At 35.3% G+C, this 19879-nt stretch overlaps 4 protein-coding genes, 1 non-coding gene and 1 pseudogene across 10 annotated transcripts; 4 read left to right on the forward strand and 2 right to left on the reverse strand.

Annotated features, from left to right (window-relative positions):
* The first annotated feature begins 2072 nt into the window (after positions 1–2072).
* LOC104768772 (WUSCHEL-related homeobox 7) lies at positions 2073–2967 on the forward strand. Its single transcript, XM_087504696.1, is given in 2 exon segments — positions 2073–2511; positions 2610–2967. Coding segments are annotated over 2 exon segments (597 nt in total). The 5' UTR covers positions 2073–2147; the 3' UTR covers positions 2843–2967.
* Positions 2968–3452: 485 nt separating this feature from the next.
* LOC104768773 (26S proteasome non-ATPase regulatory subunit 7 homolog A) lies at positions 3453–6415 on the forward strand. Its single transcript, XM_010492813.3, has 10 exons — positions 3453–3848; positions 4267–4359; positions 4444–4525; positions 4722–4818; positions 4914–4989; positions 5105–5163; positions 5327–5449; positions 5608–5665; positions 5754–5839; positions 5941–6415. The coding sequence occupies exons 1-10, from the start codon at positions 3662–3664 to the stop codon at positions 6004–6006; spliced, it is 927 nt and encodes a 308-aa protein (XP_010491115.1). The 5' UTR covers positions 3453–3661; the 3' UTR covers positions 6007–6415.
* Positions 6416–8790: 2375 nt separating this feature from the next.
* LOC104768774 (transcription factor DIVARICATA-like) lies at positions 8791–10478 on the reverse strand. Its single transcript, XM_010492814.3, has 2 exons — positions 9529–10478; positions 8791–9380 (listed from the first exon to the last, which is right to left on the reverse strand). The coding sequence occupies exons 1-2, from the start codon at positions 9942–9944 to the stop codon at positions 8975–8977; spliced, it is 822 nt and encodes a 273-aa protein (XP_010491116.2). The 5' UTR covers positions 9945–10478; the 3' UTR covers positions 8791–8974.
* A 540-nt stretch (positions 10479–11018) lies between these two features.
* TRNAR-CCU (transfer RNA arginine (anticodon CCU)) lies at positions 11019–11091 on the forward strand. The gene has a single exon. It is a non-coding gene; the product is annotated as a tRNA-Arg (tRNA).
* Positions 11092–11545: 454 nt separating this feature from the next.
* On the reverse strand, positions 11546–14412 carry LOC104768775 (L10-interacting MYB domain-containing protein). Of its 5 annotated transcripts, none has more exons than XM_010492821.3 (5): positions 14062–14204; positions 13766–13972; positions 12965–13293; positions 12379–12876; positions 11546–12294 (listed from the first exon to the last, which is right to left on the reverse strand). In XM_010492821.3, the coding sequence occupies exons 3-5, from the start codon at positions 13268–13270 to the stop codon at positions 11737–11739; spliced, it is 1362 nt and encodes a 453-aa protein (XP_010491123.1). In that variant the 5' UTR covers positions 13271–13293; positions 13766–13972; positions 14062–14204; the 3' UTR covers positions 11546–11736. The 5 variants fall into 5 exon arrangements, with proteins under 5 accessions (XP_010491123.1, XP_010491124.1, XP_010491122.1 ...); XM_010492822.3 differs by having other exon boundaries at positions 13739–13972; XM_010492820.3 differs by lacking the exon at positions 13766–13972 and having other exon boundaries at positions 14062–14412.
* An 857-nt stretch (positions 14413–15269) lies between these two features.
* Positions 15270–16938, forward strand: LOC104768776 (RING-H2 finger protein ATL43 pseudogene; annotated as a pseudogene). Its single transcript, XR_015592667.1, has one exon. The product of XR_015592667.1 is annotated as an RING-H2 finger protein ATL43 pseudogene (transcript).
* The last annotated feature ends 2941 nt before the right edge of the window (positions 16939–19879 follow it).

Below are 19879 nucleotides of genomic sequence, written 5' to 3' on the forward strand. Positions count from 1 at the left end.
AAAACGAACTTACGCAATCTGAACAATGTCATTCAGGATAGATATTTTAAACCGTAGTTTGACTTTTGATAACGCATGATGTTAATTAACTTAGTGTAATAGTAATTTGTCTTTCGAAAAATACAATAAAAAGCTTAGTAATAGTAAATTAATTAGTAATGTGCAATCAAAATTAATATTTTTCGCTTGCCATGTAGTGTTTATTTTCTTATAAGATTTGGTATTTTTTCAAAACAAAATTCGATGATCAGATAAACGACATTGACCTAGGAGTTAGAGCTAAAAAAACCCTTTGCCAAAACTTATGTCGTATGAAACTTTATTTCTCATCAATTGTATTCAGTATTAGCTTAATAGATAAACTACAAATAGTTTTTTTACTAGTAATTGATTAATACTATGTGTATTAAACTAATGGTGCATGTAACATCATTGGGAATTGCATGTAAGTGGGCATTACAATGTGAGACCACCTTCCACTTTTTTGACTAGCTAGGATAAGAACACACACACATATGTTCTTTTTAATATATAATCACTTAATCATATAGAATGTTTAATATATATGATCCAAAGTAAAATTATTGTTTTGAATTAACATACCTAAATAGAACAAACACTGTATCATAAGTCCAACGTTTGCAGAAGTCCTAAAAGAAACTAACTTTTTGACATTTTACCATTTAAGTATAAAAATCATATTCGTGAAAAATCAGTATTTCAATAAAATAGTTTGAATCATATAGCAACAAAATGATTTTTCTATCTTAAGCCAACATTCTTTTGATAAAAAATGGTCTAATGTTTTTTTTTTCAAATTAGAGAAAACACGTAAATGTGTTTTAATTAATATATCATGTAAGTGGACATAATCACTATATATACTGTATATCATTAATTATGGATGAGTCCAATTAGCAAACACCAACGTAAAGTTTGACTTTGAGGCCGAATCGATCTTCTCCTTTTATATTTCTTTAAACTTTGCAATTAAATTTGTGAATTGTGTTTTAAAATATGTTTAACGTTTGTACATATTAGTATGTTGTGTAGCAGAGCGACTCTTGTTTATAAAAACAATGTTTGGTTTTATTCTAATTGTCATTTTATTCTTTGGATCTCCTTTAGTCTTCGCTTAGCGTCTCGTGCATGTCTTTCTCAAAATCATCACCACTAATTTTACATCACGTTCACAATATTCACGACAACATACATCTCTCTGCCAAAACACATCTTAAATAAAATTTTCATGGTCACTACAAGTCTACAATCATATTGATTGAACACTGTTAAGATGAGGACCATAGTCTTGTGAACACTATTACCGTAATATAAAGACGAACTTTCGAGTGCAGTTCTTAATTACTTTGAATCTGATTTTTAAAAGAAAATATAAATATCAGACACTATAATACTATATTATGAAAGTATATAGTTTTATAGATGAGCTTAGTTATAATTTTGGTCTCAATTTTCTAATCACCATTTGCCGACCAAACTACTTTCTCAAGTCACAGCTTTTGTGGAAAAATTCCCGTTAATTCATGAGTTTTTCAATATGTTCACACAATACATATAGTTTTTGCGGCTACCTAACTTTAAAATTATTATTGTACGATAACTGATCACGCGCTAGTATGTTCTCTAGCCTAAATTTGCAACCCCACATGCTTCAACATCCCACATTTTATCCCTAATCAATAACCAAATTAATCAGTACATATTGATAAAATTACGTATATGTATGCATACGTACGTAGCACATAACCCTAGCTACGTAGGATAAATAACACGATCAAGCTGCAAGAAAAAAAATCAGTCTCTCACAAATCCCAAAAACAAAAGCATGCATTTCGTAATAAACAAACGCACTGATTCTTGATTTCTTCTACCTTTATCCTACACAACACCAAATAAACGACACAAAACTCAAAACACAGACACAGTAACTTAATATATCATTTTTGGATTATAATAGTCAACAAAAATTTCAAAAAAGAGACACACCATCTAATCATATCTATCTATATATACAAACCCCTGGTCCATTCACATCACGAAGTCCATCTTAAGACACCTCATCACATATAAACATATTCAAAACCCTAAAACGCAAACATTTAAGAACTCTGTTCTTAAATCTAATAATGTCTCCTGGAGTTCCCATCAAAGCTAGAGGATTAGTTCATAGCATTAACGGAGGAGGAGGAACAGGGACGAAGTGTGGACGGTGGAATCCTACGGTGGAGCAAGTGAAGCTTCTGACGGATCTGTTCAAGGCAGGGCTGCGAACACCGAGCACCGATCAGATTCAGAAGATCTCTACGGAGCTGAGTTTGTACGGTAAGATCGAGAGCAAGAACGTGTTCTATTGGTTCCAAAACCATAAAGCTAGGGAGAGACAAAAGCGCCGCAAAATCTCCTCCGTTGATTTTGATCATCGTCAAGACACAGATCTCTCTGCTAGCCCTCGTCGATACAGACCACGTCTTCATCAACCACAACGTAAAGGTTAATAAAGATACTGTATATATCTTTCTATATATATGTATATTATATTATCACATTTTACATTAAAGACTAGAATACTAGATAGTAATATGTTTTAGTTTTTTTCTTGTAGATATTTTTTGAAGTTTGTGACGAAGAAGAAGAGAAAGAGATAGAGACGTTGCAACTATTCCCGTTATCGAAGGTTGAGAGAGTGAGAGCAAACTTGACTAGTGCGAGCCACAACGAATACACACGAGAGCAAGCCTATACGACGGCGTTTTCCACATACTCAACATGTGGAGCTGAGATGGAACACCCGCCATTGGATCTCCGATTAAGCTTTCTATGAAGTGGTTTGCTTTTGATATTAACGACTGATCTAGTGGATGGGAAAAAAAAAGGACATGAAGATCACAATTACTTTAGAACTAGCTACCTATAGATCTTGGTCTATATGCATGAGCATGAGATAATTAAGACCCTATTTTGGAACTATATGTTTAGAACTGAAATTAACATGATCGATCAGTTTCACTCGGCTGATATAGGACTTTTAAGATCAAGTTGTAGTAAAATTATGATTGTCCTACCATGGGATCATAAGAGGGCAACTTCTACTTGTAACAAATTATTACCCCTTTCTAGAAGTTAATTATATATATTGTTGTTACATTCTTTTTCTTTACCTTACTCGCTTCGTTGTTACTTTGGCCTTCCCATGAAATGAGTATATATTTACAATTTACGTTATATAGTAACATTTGGATAAGTGCAAATGAAAAGAAAAAGACACCAACAATGGCAGTGATGATATTTCCACAACTTTTTAGTTTATTTTCTCCTCTAGAATTCATATATTCACACTCGTTTGGAATAAAATAATTAAAGTTCATAATAAAATGGAAAAAAAAACCTGATGGGTCGATAAATGGGTTCATCAGGCCCTTCAGATTGGGCTTAACAAAGCATAGGCCCATTAAATATCTAAAATAAGTGGAGAGATTAAAAAAGGCAAATTGTGTAGAGAGGTTATATTTTTCCTGGAGAAGAAGCAAACTCTCAAAGCAGCTCCGTCGGAGAAAAAAACCAGATCGGAAAAGTTCACTCTCCGTAGAAATTCAGATTACTTAAAGCGAGAGAGAGAAGGTTTGATTTCTAATCCCAAACAATGGATGTAATTAAGACGCAACAGATATCAGCAAGGACGATCGAGAAAGTGGTTGTTCATCCACTCGTCTTGCTTAGTATCGTCGACCATTACAATCGCGTCGCTAAGGACTCACGCAAGCGTGTCGTCGGTGTTCTCCTCGGAAGCAGCTCCCGTGGTGTCGTTGATGTCACCAACAGCTACGCAGGTTAGCCTTAATTTTTTTTTACTTTTTCCTCTCGTTCTCTTCGATCTCAGATCTCAGATTCTGATGGGGTCTTTGGTAGACTTGAATTCGATGTTTTGATTCATGTTCTAGGGGTTATTCGTATCTGGGTTCTAGCGAGATGTATATAGTAACAGCAATTTAGGGTTTTTGTAGCTGTTTTGTATAGTTCTGTTCTCGCTAGGGTTTTGGATTCAATAGATCTCTCAGTGACTACTCGTATGTGTTGGAATTTCCAAAAATTACTTAAATTGAAGAGAAAGAGATCATTTTTAGATTGATTTGTTGGAGGTTTTACTTGCATTTTAGTTTGCACAAAAGTAGTTTTAGCCCTTTGGACACTGTTGCATATGTATATGAGTCTATGACTCGTTTAACATTTGAAATTTTTTATTTGTAGTGCCCTTTGAGGAGGATGACAAAGACCCAAGTATCTGGTTTCTTGATCACAACTACCATGAGTCAATGTTCCACATGTTCAAGAGAATTAATGGTATTTTCTCAGGAAATTGATACTTAGATCCATATTTGATAATGTAGAAATCAGGCTTTTTAACTAAAGTTATTTGCTTTTCAGCCAAGGAGCATGTTGTAGGTTGGTACAGCACAGGCCCTAAACTTCGAGAGAATGATTTGGATGTTCACGCGTTGTTCAATGGGTAAGTATCCAGCTTAATCATTCAAGTAGCAATTTATTAGACTTTATGTTATGTTCTGTTAACATGTGAGATGGATTGAGGATATGCTGGTTCTTGAAAGTCTTATTTTTGGGCAGAAATCTGTTCTTCTTTCTCACTCTTTTTGTGGCTTCTGTTTCATCTTCAATTAATCTTCGTTTTGCTTCTGATTCTGCAGCTATGTTCCAAATCCAGTGTTGGTCATTATTGATGTCCAGCCTAAAGAACTTGGAATCCCCACAAAAGCATACTATGCAGTGGAGGAAGTCAAGGAGGTAAGATACAAACCCTTCCAAATCTTGGTCCATTTTGTACAGTTGTACTCTTATATTTAATTAGATGCTGATTAAACACTTGGTTGTCTCTTCAGAATGCTACTCAGAAAAGCCAGAAAGTCTTTGTTCATGTGTCTACCGAAATTGCTGCTCATGAAGTTGAGGAAATAGGTATGTCCAAAATGGTTTGATCACCTTGGTTTGATGTCTAAAAAGTCTATTTTTTTATAGCTTCGGAGAGAGGTCTTTTTTGACACTTACCTGCTTTATTCTCCTTCTTGTACAGGCGTGGAACATTTGCTCAGGGATGTAAAAGACACAACAATCAGTACCCTGGCGACTGAGGTATTTGTCTTTACAGTACTTGAATGTTTCATTATCATCTGTAGAAATGTCTGCTGAAATCATCATCCCTTGAGGATCTGTATTGATGTTCCTGCAAGGTTATTTATGAACATAAGAGATTCTGCTGGAGGACTTACCTAGCGTATATTGTATTCTGATCCAGGTCACAGCAAAACTTACTGCTTTGAAAGGACTCGATGCACGTCTTCGGGAGATCCGGAGTTACCTTGACCTTGTAATTGAAGGAAAGCTCCCTTTAAACCATGAGATTTTATACCATCTGCAGGTTAGAACTTACATATTTTTATTTAGTGTTCTGGTTCTAGAAATTATGGTTATAAACTATTTGATATTGTCCAAATCTGTGATCTTTATAACTTTTTAGTCACTGTCTCTGCTATTGGTTGTCTCATCTAATGAATTATTCCTTTCTAAAATCGATAGGACGTTTTCAACTTGCTTCCTAACCTGAATGTGAACGAGTTGGTCAAGGCCTTCTCAGGTGAGTTTCTGCTATCATTTTTGAAATTATATTGACTGCTTTCTTGTAGCATTTGCTTCATTAGTCTCACTGCATTTATCATGTGCAGTCAAAACAAATGACATGATGCTGGTTATCTATTTATCATCCCTCATTCGGAGTGTAATTGCGCTACACAACTTGATCAACAACAAGGTTAGATCTTAACTCTCTCTCTCTCACGGCACACAGTAATGTGAAAGTACCTGAACTTGTGATTGTGATTGTGATTGTAATCTTGGGATGCTATGTTTCAGTTGCTGAACAAGGAACATGAAAAAGCAGAGGACTCAAAGCCTGTGGCCATACCTGCCACCAGCTAGATCAGGGTTTCTAGTGACTTAGTCATCATTGCCCCGCGATGAAGGCAGCTGTTGTGTGTTCTCTTCCCCCAAAAGAAGGGACAAGTCTGGGGGACGAGCCAGTTTAGTTTGATATCGGCTCTCTTTCCGAGTGTTGATTTCTCAATTGTTTTCAGAATGTATCAAAGAGTCTTTTTCATTATATCTTTCAAGTTGGTTAGGTTTTTAGGCCTCTTTTGAGGGGGTTTAAGATACAAAGTTTAACGTCAATGTGTCGAAATCTCCACAAAGGGTCTTTTATCCTACTAAAATTCTTGAGTTTTTTTTTCTTCATCACACATTTAGCCCCCCGTCTGTTCCTTCGGTATATCCAAATTTAGCATCTGGATTCAACATTCATATTATAGAATTCGGTTGTTCGTTTTTCAAATTCAATATATTCTCCATATATCATACAATTAAACCAACAAATATGAAATGTCTGAATAGAGAGAGCCATTGTCCCAGTGCATTGAATACAACAAGAAGGGAGACTAGACCTTTTGGGTGAGCTCTTTTCATAATTGAAAAGAAGCAACAGCAACAACATCCAACAACGACAAGAAAATTAAAGTGAAAAAAAGGATGATGAAGGAAAAATAAAGGTAACAAATGGCGTAAGCTTGGTGAAAAAGATATTTGATGATAACGGACAGAAACGAAAACAAGAAGGTGCTTTGTTTGATGATACGCATTAATATGCTTCTTTTTTCTAAGTCTGCCTCTTTTGAACATCGTCTTTTTCATATGTGTATTATATGCTACTCCTTTTTTGTTATTCGTTAACTAAAATTAGGAAAATGTACGATTTACAAACTAACTAGGAATAGGATTAGGTCTTAATAAGCTTTGACGTTTGTGCGATGTTTTACTTTGAAATCTTTCTATCTGACAAAAGAGATTAAGAAATCCAAACTGTTACATATTCTGTATATACAAAGAAAAAAAAAAAAAAAAAAATCCAAATAACGTAACCTAGCACTACGAAAAGTAATACATGTACTGTAGTTGTATAATATACATACGCGACGTAACCATACAAGAAGGCCTTTCATATCAGTAGTATGTTGAGTGCATGGTTAGGCTGCATATCCCATTGAGGTGACCAAATGCAAATGACGAAGTAACTAAAGTGCTTAATTTATTAACTATAAACAATATTTTAAAGGTGTCAAAGCAATAAAAATCAATAAAAGCTAGGGTGAATTACTCAAATGTTACTCATTTTAGTTAATATTACCAGAATCTACAAAAAAACTTTTTTATTATTAGTAAAAATTTATAGATATGAGTAATAAACCAACTTTTGGATAACATTTCAGTAATTGTTTCTAAAAATTATTCATGTATATATACGACTATAAACTTGTCATTGGGTTTCATTCAAACGCCTCATCACATGGAGCCACGAAAAAAAAGTTAACTATATGATTATGGTTTATCAAAGTTACATAAATATAATATTTAACAATTCGAATGACCTAGGTGGTGGTAGAATTTTATCTACTCCAACCGACCTACATTATTATTAACTAGTATCTTAGGGATTTTTATTCCCGCATGAAAAAACATACAATAGGGTTCTGATTCTCTTAAAGTGATGACGATATATAGTAGTATATACTGTTTACTGTTTACTCAATAAGAATAAAAGAAATGGAGATAGCTTAATATTACGTAGTTACGTAGTTACTCAATAAGAAAGTGAGAAGCTTTTTGGCCATGGTCGGAAAGTGAAATACTTCAGAATATCTTTTCTTTTATTCTCAAATGTTTTGATTGGTAAACTGAAAGTTTTCTCATATAAATAAACTGAAAGTTTTCTCATATATATAAAAAAGCAATTTAATATATCTTCTCCTTCATTTTTTTTTTCACAAAATATGTATCTTTGATATCTAGTACAGAAAATCATGTACATTTTATTTACTAAATACATCAAATCAAAAAGAGATAATAGTATATACATATATAAGGTGTCATAATTCTAATATTATTAGAACATATTGTGAAAGAACAAGAATTGAATCATGCTGTAAAGCATTACATATTATCAGTTTTGTCTACTGATATACAAAAAAAAAAAAAAAAAAAAAAAAAATCGTCCACATCTTAGTTCTTTTATCAAAATAATCATAACCAAAAAGAAAAGGAAAAAACAATTGTTCCGGAGCTTATACAAATATCGAGGGAGCAAAGGGTTGGTGTAATAGGTGAAAAGAATGTGATTCTTTGGGTCGAAAGTGGAATGCAGACTCAGCTTCTACATTATATACCGTTTACGAGTTAGTGGTCAAGCTTTGCCACCCATACACACACACACAATATATCCAACACTCACTTTTATTCCTTTTTTACATCAATTTTTAGACATTGTTTTGTTAAAGTAAAAGAAAATTTTATACATTGTTATATTGGAAAACGCATATCAAATTTTCTTGACAAATATTCTTGTGAATCTCATATTATATGTTTTGAGACAAGTAACCTTGGAATGCGTACCGCGCATCATGATCAAAAGAGTCCAAATACAAATCGATATACATGTTTTATCATGTAGATGTTCGGAACTAAATTATCAAAAGATGAACCAGCTTATTAATGTATATGTTTCATCATCTCAAGTTTATAAAAGTTAACAAAAGTTTTGTGTTATATTAAAAAAAAAAATCTAAGAAAATGACTGACCGTTACAGTTGCAAGTAAAGCCATAAACCCACCAATTGGTCCTTTTGGGCAAAAAGACGTGGTCATGCATACTAGATATTAGCTAATCTATGTTTATTCCACAAACATAACATACATATTCACATACTAGTTACTTTTCATCTAATCATGTAACATAACCATAATTGTAAGTTTTACCAAAAAAAAAACATAATTCTGGAGTTTTTTCCATTAATGCATTAGTTACAGTTTTCAAAATTCGACATTAGTCTCACTACCAGTTTCAGGATCTTGTGATAGTGTAACCTCCATCACAGTAGACATCTGCTCCGGCGAAATTAATGGTAGGATCGCAGGGAGACAAGACCGAGGAAAGATTCTGGCCAAGAAACATCACTCTCTCCTGATCAGCATTATCTCTGTGGGTGAACCCTTGTTTCGGCTCGGCCTGTTGTGAAACGAAGCAGCCTTGATCAGATGATGGACGGCTGAGATTGGCGTTCAGAAGATTGACGGTGGTTATGTCGTGAATGCTAGGCCGACGTTTGTCTTTGGCGCCGGAGACCTGTCTCTGGTAGTACTTTTGTGCATGGCTTGCAACCTGAGTCGGTGTTTTTGATCCCACAAAGTTCCTCGATATGTTTCTCCAATCTCCTTTCCCATACTTCAGAAGCCCTAACAAGAATCTCCTGCAGAGAACAATTGATGAAAAAAAAACGAAAAACTAAGCATCAGCAAACCAACCAACCAAGAAAACAGAGAAGTAACTTGCAACGTAAGAAACTAAGAAGAGTGACTTGTGTCACAAGGATTACAGAGCTCATATAGTATCTTCACCTGTGTTCTTCCTCCGTCCATGGGACTCCTTTCCTACGATCTTGATCAAATCCTCTGGCTCCATTAGGCAGTTTACGATACGCATCAAAGTCACGCTGACTCACAAGCTGATCATCGAATCCACATGGAGCAGAACGGTAACCCGGGATTGGGACAAGTCCTGCTTCAATATCTAAGAGGTCTTCTTCAAGCTTAGAGTATTGCCTCATGACATCAGATATGGTCTTTCCAGGGATCATATCAGCAACTTTGAACCAGCGATCAGGCGTATCATCAGCATATACAGCGAGAGCTCGCTCAAACTTCTTGTTCTCTTCTTTAGTCCAGCTCGAGCTCTGCAAGCACATCATCTCTTGAACTACAAACCGGTGGTCAGAGGTTGGTACGTGCGAGATAAGTGGATGCAGAGTCTCCATCGTAATTAAAAAGGCTGCTAGGAGAGAAAAGTTTCACCTATAAAGTGGTTATGAGTTTTGTTCTCTCTAATTTTTTGGTAGCTTGAAGCTTTGATTTGTGGATGTAGTGAAAGACTGAAAGCTTTTTATAGGATCTGAAGATATATAGGAATCAAACGGGGAAACTTAACGAATAGTTTAATGATGGAATCAAAGAACCTGATTTAGTGAGAGATTTTTTTAGCATAAATTGGAGAATCTGGAAAAATAACTCAAAAGACTAAACTTTGAAGAATCCTTGAGAATCTGCAAAAGTGGGTCGTCAGAGGAAAACAAAACAAGCAAAACCCAAATAGTAGAAAGAGAACAAGTGCAGAAATTGGAGAAAGACAGAGAGAAAGAGAGGTGAAGCATGCAAAAGGGCAAGAACAAGGAGGTAGGTATCTGTGGTATGTATTATAAAGAGTGCATGTGTGTAAAGTTGTAACCAATGAAACCACTCCACTCTCCTACTTGGTTTCATTTTTATTCAAAGAGGATTCTTCAGAATGAATCAAATAATTAAAAATAACAATAGACTTCAATTAAACAAATTATTACTAGGCCAACATCTCATATCCTTCCAAAATTTTGATAACCACTAGAATTCATTGTTTTTTTCCTTTTTTTTGTTAGGTAATTTTTCTCTAATATTATTCAAAATAAATCCACAACACATAAAGTAAAGTTGTTCGTATTTAAATGTAATGACAGTTTACGTGTTATATACGTCGGCTTTGCCTAAGGCTTAAGTAATCTAAGAAAACACTTAAAACAATGTGACTAATTGATAGAAATTTGTTAGAAATTTATTAATGTCACTTAATTAAGTTTATTCGGGATAACATGTAAGCTTAAAACATAACGACACTATTTATTATTTATGTCTTTTTTCGTTTGTTACGTATCATTAATTCATTATAGAATGGAGAAAAATGATTCTAAGAAATTTAACGAAAATATCATAAGCCGTCGGCCGCCAGATTTTAAAAAGAAACAAAGAAAAGACGAATATAACGTTAATTTCATAGGTATGTTATAATATCAGTTACGTAAGCGCCTGTAGCTCAGTGGATAGAGCGTCTGTTTCCTAAGCAGAAGGTCGTAGGTTCGACCCCTACCTGGCGCGTCTGATTAAATTTTAGTTAATCACTTAAACCTGGAAGGTGTAATTAATTAATTAATTATTAGGATGCGACTAAACTTTTGTTTTTCCTTTTTTTTTTGTCGTCACTCGCTTTATACTTAAAAAAGATTCTAATCAACTCTCTCAAAAGCCTCTTTCACTCGCTTTATCACTACATTGTCGGTGGCTCCAAACTTGTTCTGCTCTCATGTAAGGTGCATGGAAATTTTCAGGAAATATATTGAAGTATAAAGTTTTCATAACTGTAACTTGTACACAAGATTCTGAATATCTTCTCCGAATGAGTCAGTGAAAGGTAAATTTATTATAGGTTTTAGATTTTTTTTGTGGGGGAAGTGGAGTTGGAGTACATTAAAGACTAATACAAAATGGTTAAAACTTGGTTACAAGTAACTTACAAAATGTTGTATAATACACTTGTCACAACAACACAAAGTTTTGAAGGAGGTTTCTATTGAAAAAATATTACATACAACCACTTAGAATTTGGCAAATTCAAAGGTTCATCAACATGATCTCTACCTGCTGTTTTATATATATAAGTAATGAAGAACGATTCTTTGGGGTATAAAATCAAACAGAACCAGAGTTCTAAATTAACAAAAAGGATGGCTTTATAACTTGAACCTATGTTGTAGTAACAGCAAGCGAAGCAGAGTGAAGTCTCTGCAACCATGCGATTCTCAAACTAGGCTTCTTCAGCTCTAAGAAGATCTCTCTATACTCTCTCTTCAGAAACAAATCCAACGCAAACAAGTAGAGCTCACTACCTTCTTCCACCTCATTCATCGCGTCAAGACTTTGAATGCATTCTCCAATGCTGTACATAAGCTTTGCCGATTCAATCTCAACGCATACTGGACTTTCCTGTAACATACCCTCACTCATTGACTTCATGGCATCCAACCGTTGAGCGGTTTCGCTTTCTATCCGATCTTCTTGCAACCGAGACTCTGCGTAACCGCCATTTAGCCTGGAGGTTTCTGCTTCATCTCTGTGGTGCTTTGACAATGGAGTTGGGTCATTCCATTGTGGTGACTCAGAACGATTGTAGAGGAGCTTCTTACGCAAACGCGAAGGAGGAGTGTATGTCTCTCCAGGTTCTATAACTCCGTTGAATATGATAGCTAGTTGATCAGCATGAGGAACTTCCTTATGGCGGAATAGTCCTGCTTTTGGGTTTTCCTGTGATAAACCAAACCAAAGAGAGAAGCTATTTTTCAAAATGAAGTCCAGTGGACCAAAGTTAGACAAGTAGCATGATCATACCCGAATATAGATTCGCCAGTCCTCTTCTGTAGCACCAAAACTACGAGTTTCTGGATCCCATTTCATGCTACTAGCTCCAACGAGTTGACACCAAACCTTCCAAGCCTTCCTAGTACAATCCCAGTGGTTTTTCAGCTGCGCTCTAGTATAACTAAGGCCGGTATTATCATTAATTGTCTCAAGAATCGTCTTCCAACCTTCCTTGTTAAAATGTGCCTCGGGTCTGTTTCCTTTCAGAGTCTCTTGAACCAACAGATTAAGAAACAGCTCATGTGTAGATGGAGACCAATACCCTTTCGTTTGAGGGTTAGATGAACTACACATGCTTTGGTTATCTTCATCTTCTTCCTCGTAACAACTTCTTCGCCTCTTCTTTACTACACTCGAAAGCAAAACTACCTCATCTTTGACCTCTACATTCCTACCCGCAAAGATAATCTCTAGCTTCTTGAGATCTTGCGGAACACTCAACCTATACTGTCCAGCATCAGGATTCTCCTGCAGCAAAATCATTTTAGCCTCTCACAAAGAAACAGACAAAGTGATCTTAATAAAAATGTAACAACTGGTTTTGTGACTTGTAAACCTGTAAATAGATAGCCCAGTCATCATCACTAGCACCAAAAGTGTTGGTCTCAGGATCCCAACTCATATAACTGCATTCAACGAGTCTACGCCATATTTTCCATTGCCTGCCCATTGTATCCCAATGGTTTTTAAGCTGCATTCTATCGTACATTGCACCTGTCTTCTCCTGAAACGATGACAATATATTCCTCCAACCTTCTTTCGTAAAATGTGTCCCCGGTTTATTCCCTAGCAATGTTTGCTCCACGCATAGCTCAACAAACACTCTGTGATATTCAGGCTCCCACACTGCTTTTGGCCTCATTTTTTTTTCTCACTTCCAAACTCCTAACAATAAAAACGATTGAACATCATTACATAAGTGTTACATGTCTTAATCCTTATAACAACAAGAAACAAACAAAGAGACATATCATATATAACAGTCGTACAATTGAACAATTTCAAGAAACAGAACACAAAAACATAATTGTTTCTGGGACATGATGACAATTAGATCCTTATTACAAAAGCAAACAAAGAGACACGCATTGAGAATACACACAAAATCCATATCATATAAACAGTCGTACAATTGAACAATGTCAAGAAACAGAACACAAATCATATAAACCGCCGTACAATTGAACAATTTCAAGAAACAGAACACAGAAACATAATTGTGGGACATGAAGACAATTAGATCTTTATTACAAAAGCAAACAAAGAGACACACATTGAAGATACACACAAAATTCATATCATAAAGTCATACAATTGCATAAAGATTTACATGAACAATTCAAGAAACAGAACACACGTCATATAAACTTAGATCAACACTTCTAGAGCTCCAAAATGCTGATGATGTAAAGAATCTATGGATGATATTGAAACAGAGAACGCAGACGCGTTTGCATGAAACGTGTTTCAGTGAGATGCAAGAATCTGATTATGCGATCTGAGACTTCCTCCCCAATTCAAAATCAAAAGAGGGGAATTTGCAAGAAACCCTAATTCGAGTAATCTGAAAAAATTACGATAATGGTTAAGAACTTTCACCGGCGGGAAGGGGGAAGCCGCAGAATCAGATTTTTAAGAAACGGAGAACGTTACCCGGAATCTGATGGAAACGCGATAGCGATTGAGTGGCTAACACTGTGACGGGTGTGTGTGGCTGGAGAAGCCGATCGCGATTTTTCCTCGCTTTCGTCTCTGTTTTTTTTTTTTTTTTTTTTTTTGCGTTTGCGCCGCACTGTACGGATTTGAAAGGTGTTTACTAAAACTTATGGGCTGGGCCGAGTTAGTTGGTCATGCGCGTCATGGACCTCCATGAAGAGAGACTGTAATTCGTTAAGAGGATTCACACAGGTTTGTGTTTGAGTCCGGTCTTGATTTTGCAATTCGGTTTAGATTTTTCTTTTTGCTTTTTTTTTTTTGTCAACATATTTTTATAAATGGTGAATTGAATCATGAAGATGATTATTAGCTTGAAAGTGTGACTTAAAAGTTGAAATTCTACACGCAAAAAAATAAAAAATAAAAAGTTGGTTTGTATGAACGGTAAAAATGTGACTGCACTCTTTTAAACCTTAAGGGCATCGTGTCGTGAGAAAACAAATTACACATGACTAGTTTAGTTAGCTAGGATGTTAACATTTCACTTGATAAGATAAGAGACATGGAATTGGTTCGGTTGAAATTAACACTTAACGATATGTTGGCTAAGATTTCACGAGTGCGTAAGCTTCATATTCATTGTCAATATTTAAATAGAAAAGATTAATAGTAAGAGACATGCATTGATGATTTTTGTTGTTGTTGTTGTTTGGTTGCATTGATGATTTGATTCTAGTAGAGGCTCTCATCGACTCTGTGCCGCTACTAGCCATTAGATATGTTTTGAATCAGAAGAAAGCGTTATAATTAGTATGAAAATTCCAACAAAAAAAAAAAGCAGTATTCATTGAGATAATACATTTGAAACAGGTACAACTTTTTCCATATACAACTCTGACATTGTCATCTCAATTAGAACTAGAAGTAGCTAATTTAAACACATGCAAGTCCCCCTGCAAATGCAAATGCACTGCATGAATGAATGAAACCAACCAACCTCCCTAGTAAGTAAACTAACTACTAGCCCTGTGTTCAATTGAATAGCATCATCATTGATTTGTCCCTCCCTATTAATTTTCAATTTTTCTTTTAAATATATATTAAAAAAAATGTTTTGGTTAGTTTATAAAATCAAAATTTAAGGCATGAAAGATGATGAAGTCATGTTTTTAATGCAATACTCTTTTGTCTTTATTCACTTTGTTTTCTTTCCCTTTAAAACTACCCTCTCTCACACTCAGAAAAGTGTCTCCCTTATTTTCAGGCACTTCTTCTCTCAATTAAAAATAGAAAGAAAAAAAAAACCATTTTAAAGTCTTAAGACCTTCTCTTTCAACTAGAAGCCCCCTTTAAGCCATGTCTTCTTCTTCTTGCTTGCTGCTACTACTTCTCTTCTCTCTTCTTCTTTCTCTCTTTCTCAATGTCTCACTCGCAGACAATCACACGGCGGTCGTTATAACAAACTCAAACACTCCGTCGCCACTTCCACCTCCACGTCATAACTTAACTTCCTCTTTCATGCCCGGAATCGCCGTTGTAATCGCCGTCCTCACCGCGTTTTTCTCTCTCACTTTCTTGCTCCTCCTCTACGTCAAACACTGTAAACGACGAAACGACGGCTTTTACGGTAACCATCACCAGCAGCGTTTCGCAGTCTCTAGATACGGAGGCAGTGGGTATTACGCCGGTGGAGTCGTACTAGGGAGGAAAAATTCCGGTATAGACCGGTCCGTGATTGAATCTTTACCGGTTTTTCGGTTTGGTGCGTTGAGCGGTCAAAAGGATGGTTTAGAATGCGCCGTGTGTCTCGCTCGGTTCGAACCGACGGAAGTGCTGAGGTTACTGCCGAAATGTAAACACGCTTTTCACGTGGAGTGTGTTGACACGTGGCTTGACGCTCACTCCACTTGCCCGCTTTGCCGTTACCGGGTCGACCCGGAAGATATACTCTTGATCGGTGACTGTAACTCTTGGTTCGAGCTCCGTTTCTCTACTAACCGTCAACAAGAAGAATCTAACAGTACCGGTTTAACTCGGTTTATTCCGGTTATTAGTCGAATCTCCGGTCGTCATTCATCAGCTGGCGAACGTGCGAGTCGACGACTCAACGAGATTAGAGCGCTCAAAACGAATCCGACGCCGTTTCGGAGATCGCTCGATAGCTCTTTGAAAGTTAATAACTCCGGCGAGGAGAAATCGGAAACCGTCGCCGTGAAGTGCTTGGATCGGTTACAGAGGAAAGACGGGTTGCTGTTGGTTCCGAATCAGGAGAGATTCGAGCACCGGATAATAATCTCCGGCGGGAATCGAGACGATCAGAGGTGGAGCGAGGTTAGGCCGTCGGATCTTTTGTATCTAAGATCGGAGATGATACTAAGCGAATGTAAGAAATTAGCAGCGGCGGAGGGTGGGGGCAGTAGAGATGTAATTAACGGGAGAAGTGTATCGGAGTTAACGAGTATCGAGAGACGGAGGAGATGGGGAGGAGAGCCGAGACAACGACAAGCCACGGCGGTGATTTCGAGGTGGCTCGCTTGGTCCCATCGTGCCTCCGCTTCCACCAGCATTGTTTAAAAATTTTATTTTTGGTCCCTATTAAATTTGTCATATAACAGTTTTGGCCGGTGTAGTTTTGTTTGATAACAATTTAGCCCCAAATTAATTTATTCGAGACAATGCAACAATGGCACAGGTAGGAAGATGCACGAGTGCGAGGAAGCACAAATCATTTCTTTTTTGTATTTTAATTTTTGAGGAAATTATAAGGAAAGTGAAAGGTTGAGTTTTTTTATATTAGTGTCTTGGTGTAATAAAGGGCGAGTATTAGGGATCTGATAACTGAGTTTATTAAAATAAAAACAAATTAGCTCCTAATTTGTCTTTTCATACATTGAACTCATAACACTGAAACATTATGTGCTTGCAAGACAATTTATTAATGAGTTTTATTACTGTTTTGGATAGAATAATGATATTAGCTGTGTGTGGTTTTTGAACCCATATAATAATGGTAACAATGGACTGTTCTTTTAGATTTTGTAGTATTGTAGTAGCTTTTTAGTTTTGGGACCTCAAAAGAAGGTTCCAATTTCAAATTTTTTGACATAAGACAATGCTCTGACACAACTCATGATCCATCTACATACCTCTATGATTATTTGTTGTATATATACATCTAATTTTTTATTTTGTAATTTCAATCACATGATGAAAACCTTGTGTACAAATTGATTATCTCGATATAATACATGTTCCATACTTTCGAAAACTTTCCAAGTAAATAAATAACACTAGGTGGTATCTTTATGTAAAAACCAAGAAATGTCCAATTCGAAATTTAACTTGTGATTTTTTTTGTAGACAGTACTTTTTACATCCATCTCTTTACGTACGTGAGACTTTGGGAAGGAGCGATTTAAATTTCATTTTTTTACCCTTTTCTACATGAGAATTGTTATGATGAAAAAGATTGAAAGCAAAGAAGTCATAAACGTGCTAGACTGCTATAGTATAGAGAGAACTCGTTTGCAAATTTATGTGGCAGATCATTTACTTCCAGAGTCATTGTTGATTGATAGATACAACCAATTTTAGTTACACAATTAATAAGATGATATCGTATTTTCCATTGACTACTTTAAATGTTTGAATTAATGATATGATTTTCTTTCGTGCCATCACTTTACAACTCATCATTTCCAAGTTCCAACATTCTATATTTTTCTTTTTTTTTGTTTTTTTATTAGTAATTCATTTTGTGATTTTTTTTCGACAGCTGATCTTGTTTATTCTTGTTGGTTTCGTAACAACCAGTTGTGTTGCCCACTCCTCTTTATTAACTAGATATTGAAGAAAAATAAACGATTGTAGTAGTAGCACACATAGTACAGGCAAAAGCAAAGCATCACAAGTTTGGTTTATATATTTAGAGTAATCGGTGTATAGTTTGTATGATTGATGATGATGTTACAAGATCATAAAAAGTAAGCAACTTTTAGGATTATTAATTAGTTTTGTTTTATTGATATAATAGTTATCTACTTTTATTTCATCCAGACAAATTTATATGACTATTGTTACGCTTAAATAATCATATAAAATTCAATAGTTACGTGCATGAGTTGTCGATATATATGTGATCAACATCAAAGTTCAGATTCATGTAACTTGCATGAGTTCCATGAAAGAAGAAAAAATCATCAGATAGAGGCAAAAGCATATGTCACAATTGAGATCATTACTTAATGTTATCCTAAACAGTACTTTTTGTTGTCATTTACATTTTATAATGTTTTGTTTGGACTTACTATGAGTAAGATCGAAAATGAAATGGTTGAATAAATTGACGTACGGTCTGTTAATTACAACATGTCGGAGAGAAAAAATTTGTTAACAGAGAGATGAAATTATTTGAATCTCAACAGCAAGGGATACATAAAGGAGAACATTACATGTGGCCTTTGCCTGTGTTATCTCATGTATAGTCCATCATCTTAATTACTAACCATAGAAAATGACATTTTCATTAGAATAACAACGAATTTATTTTGTCTATTAGCCCTTGCCATGATTTCATCCGCCTAACGTTACTATTGTCCTCTCTAAATTATTGTGCGTTCGGTGGTAATTATACGATATAATTTATTTTTATTTTTTTACCATTTGGCTATGAGAAGTGAAGAATGGAGTTCCATAAGAAGAATATGGGCATTTAAACAAACAACAAATCTTGGGAAAGAAAGAAATAAATCATTTCCACACAGACTACGAAATCCAAAACTGCTGACAAATCACAGAGCTCAAAGAAAAAAGTGGCCCACAATAGAATCTTTGAAATTAACAGAGTTTATAGAGCTGCAGAGTTCACTAGGGTGTGAATAGTTGCAGCGGTTGGGACGGACAAATCCATCTGCGGACTGGATCACTTTTTATTTACCATTCAGCAAATGTAGTCCGCATCACTGCGGTCCAAATAAAGCAGAGACAAGACCGCTGCGGACCAACTGCGGACCGCTTTTGTATACAAATAGAGTTGGTCCGCAGTGGTCTGTAGTCCGCCCCAAAAATAGAGCGGTCCAGACCGCAGACGGATTTGACCGCCCTGACCGCAGTTACCATTCACACCCTAGATATGTCAAGATATAAGAATCATAATTGCATCCTCTATACCATTATCTGACAAAATAGTTAAAAAAAAAAATCAGTATCAAACAATTTTTTTTACAGTTTCTTTAATAAAAAATGTCCCTGAAACTTCATGTCATACTTTTTTTGTCTCACAAAAATTGATGTTTTGGGATATTTTTTTGTCTTAGAAAGATTGATGTTTTGTAAACTTCAAGAAGTAATTATTGAAAATATTTAAATTTTTGAATTGTTATTGATTTATATTTACTCTATCTACAAAAAAGTAATTATAAATTAATTTATAAATAAAAACTAAAATTTTTCTTAATATGTGTAAAATTATTAAAACATCAATCTTTGTGAAACAAAAGTAGTACCAATAAGGATTAAATACTAATTATGATTTGGATGTTTAAGAAAAAATTAAGAAATAAATATACTAGGAAAAACAAAAAAGTAATTAAAATGTAAATCTTGGAAAGTCTCTCTAGTGAGAATCCATTGATCAAGAAATAGAAGGGGAGCGTCCAGTGTCCTTTGGGTAAAAGCGTGGATACGTGTGTGTACATGGTCCTCATTATCATCGTCCTGCAAAAAAGAGACTACCCTTTACAATATCTCTCAATTACTTTTCTCGATTCATGTAAGCCCACTCGAGTACTTGAAAGAGTTTTATAGACTCTAACTC

The sequence above is a fragment of the Camelina sativa genome, chromosome 20, assembly GCF_030686135.1.
Source record: "Camelina sativa cultivar CO46 ecotype springtype chromosome 20, ASM3068613v1".
NCBI lineage: Eukaryota > Viridiplantae > Streptophyta > Magnoliopsida > Brassicales > Brassicaceae > Camelina > Camelina sativa.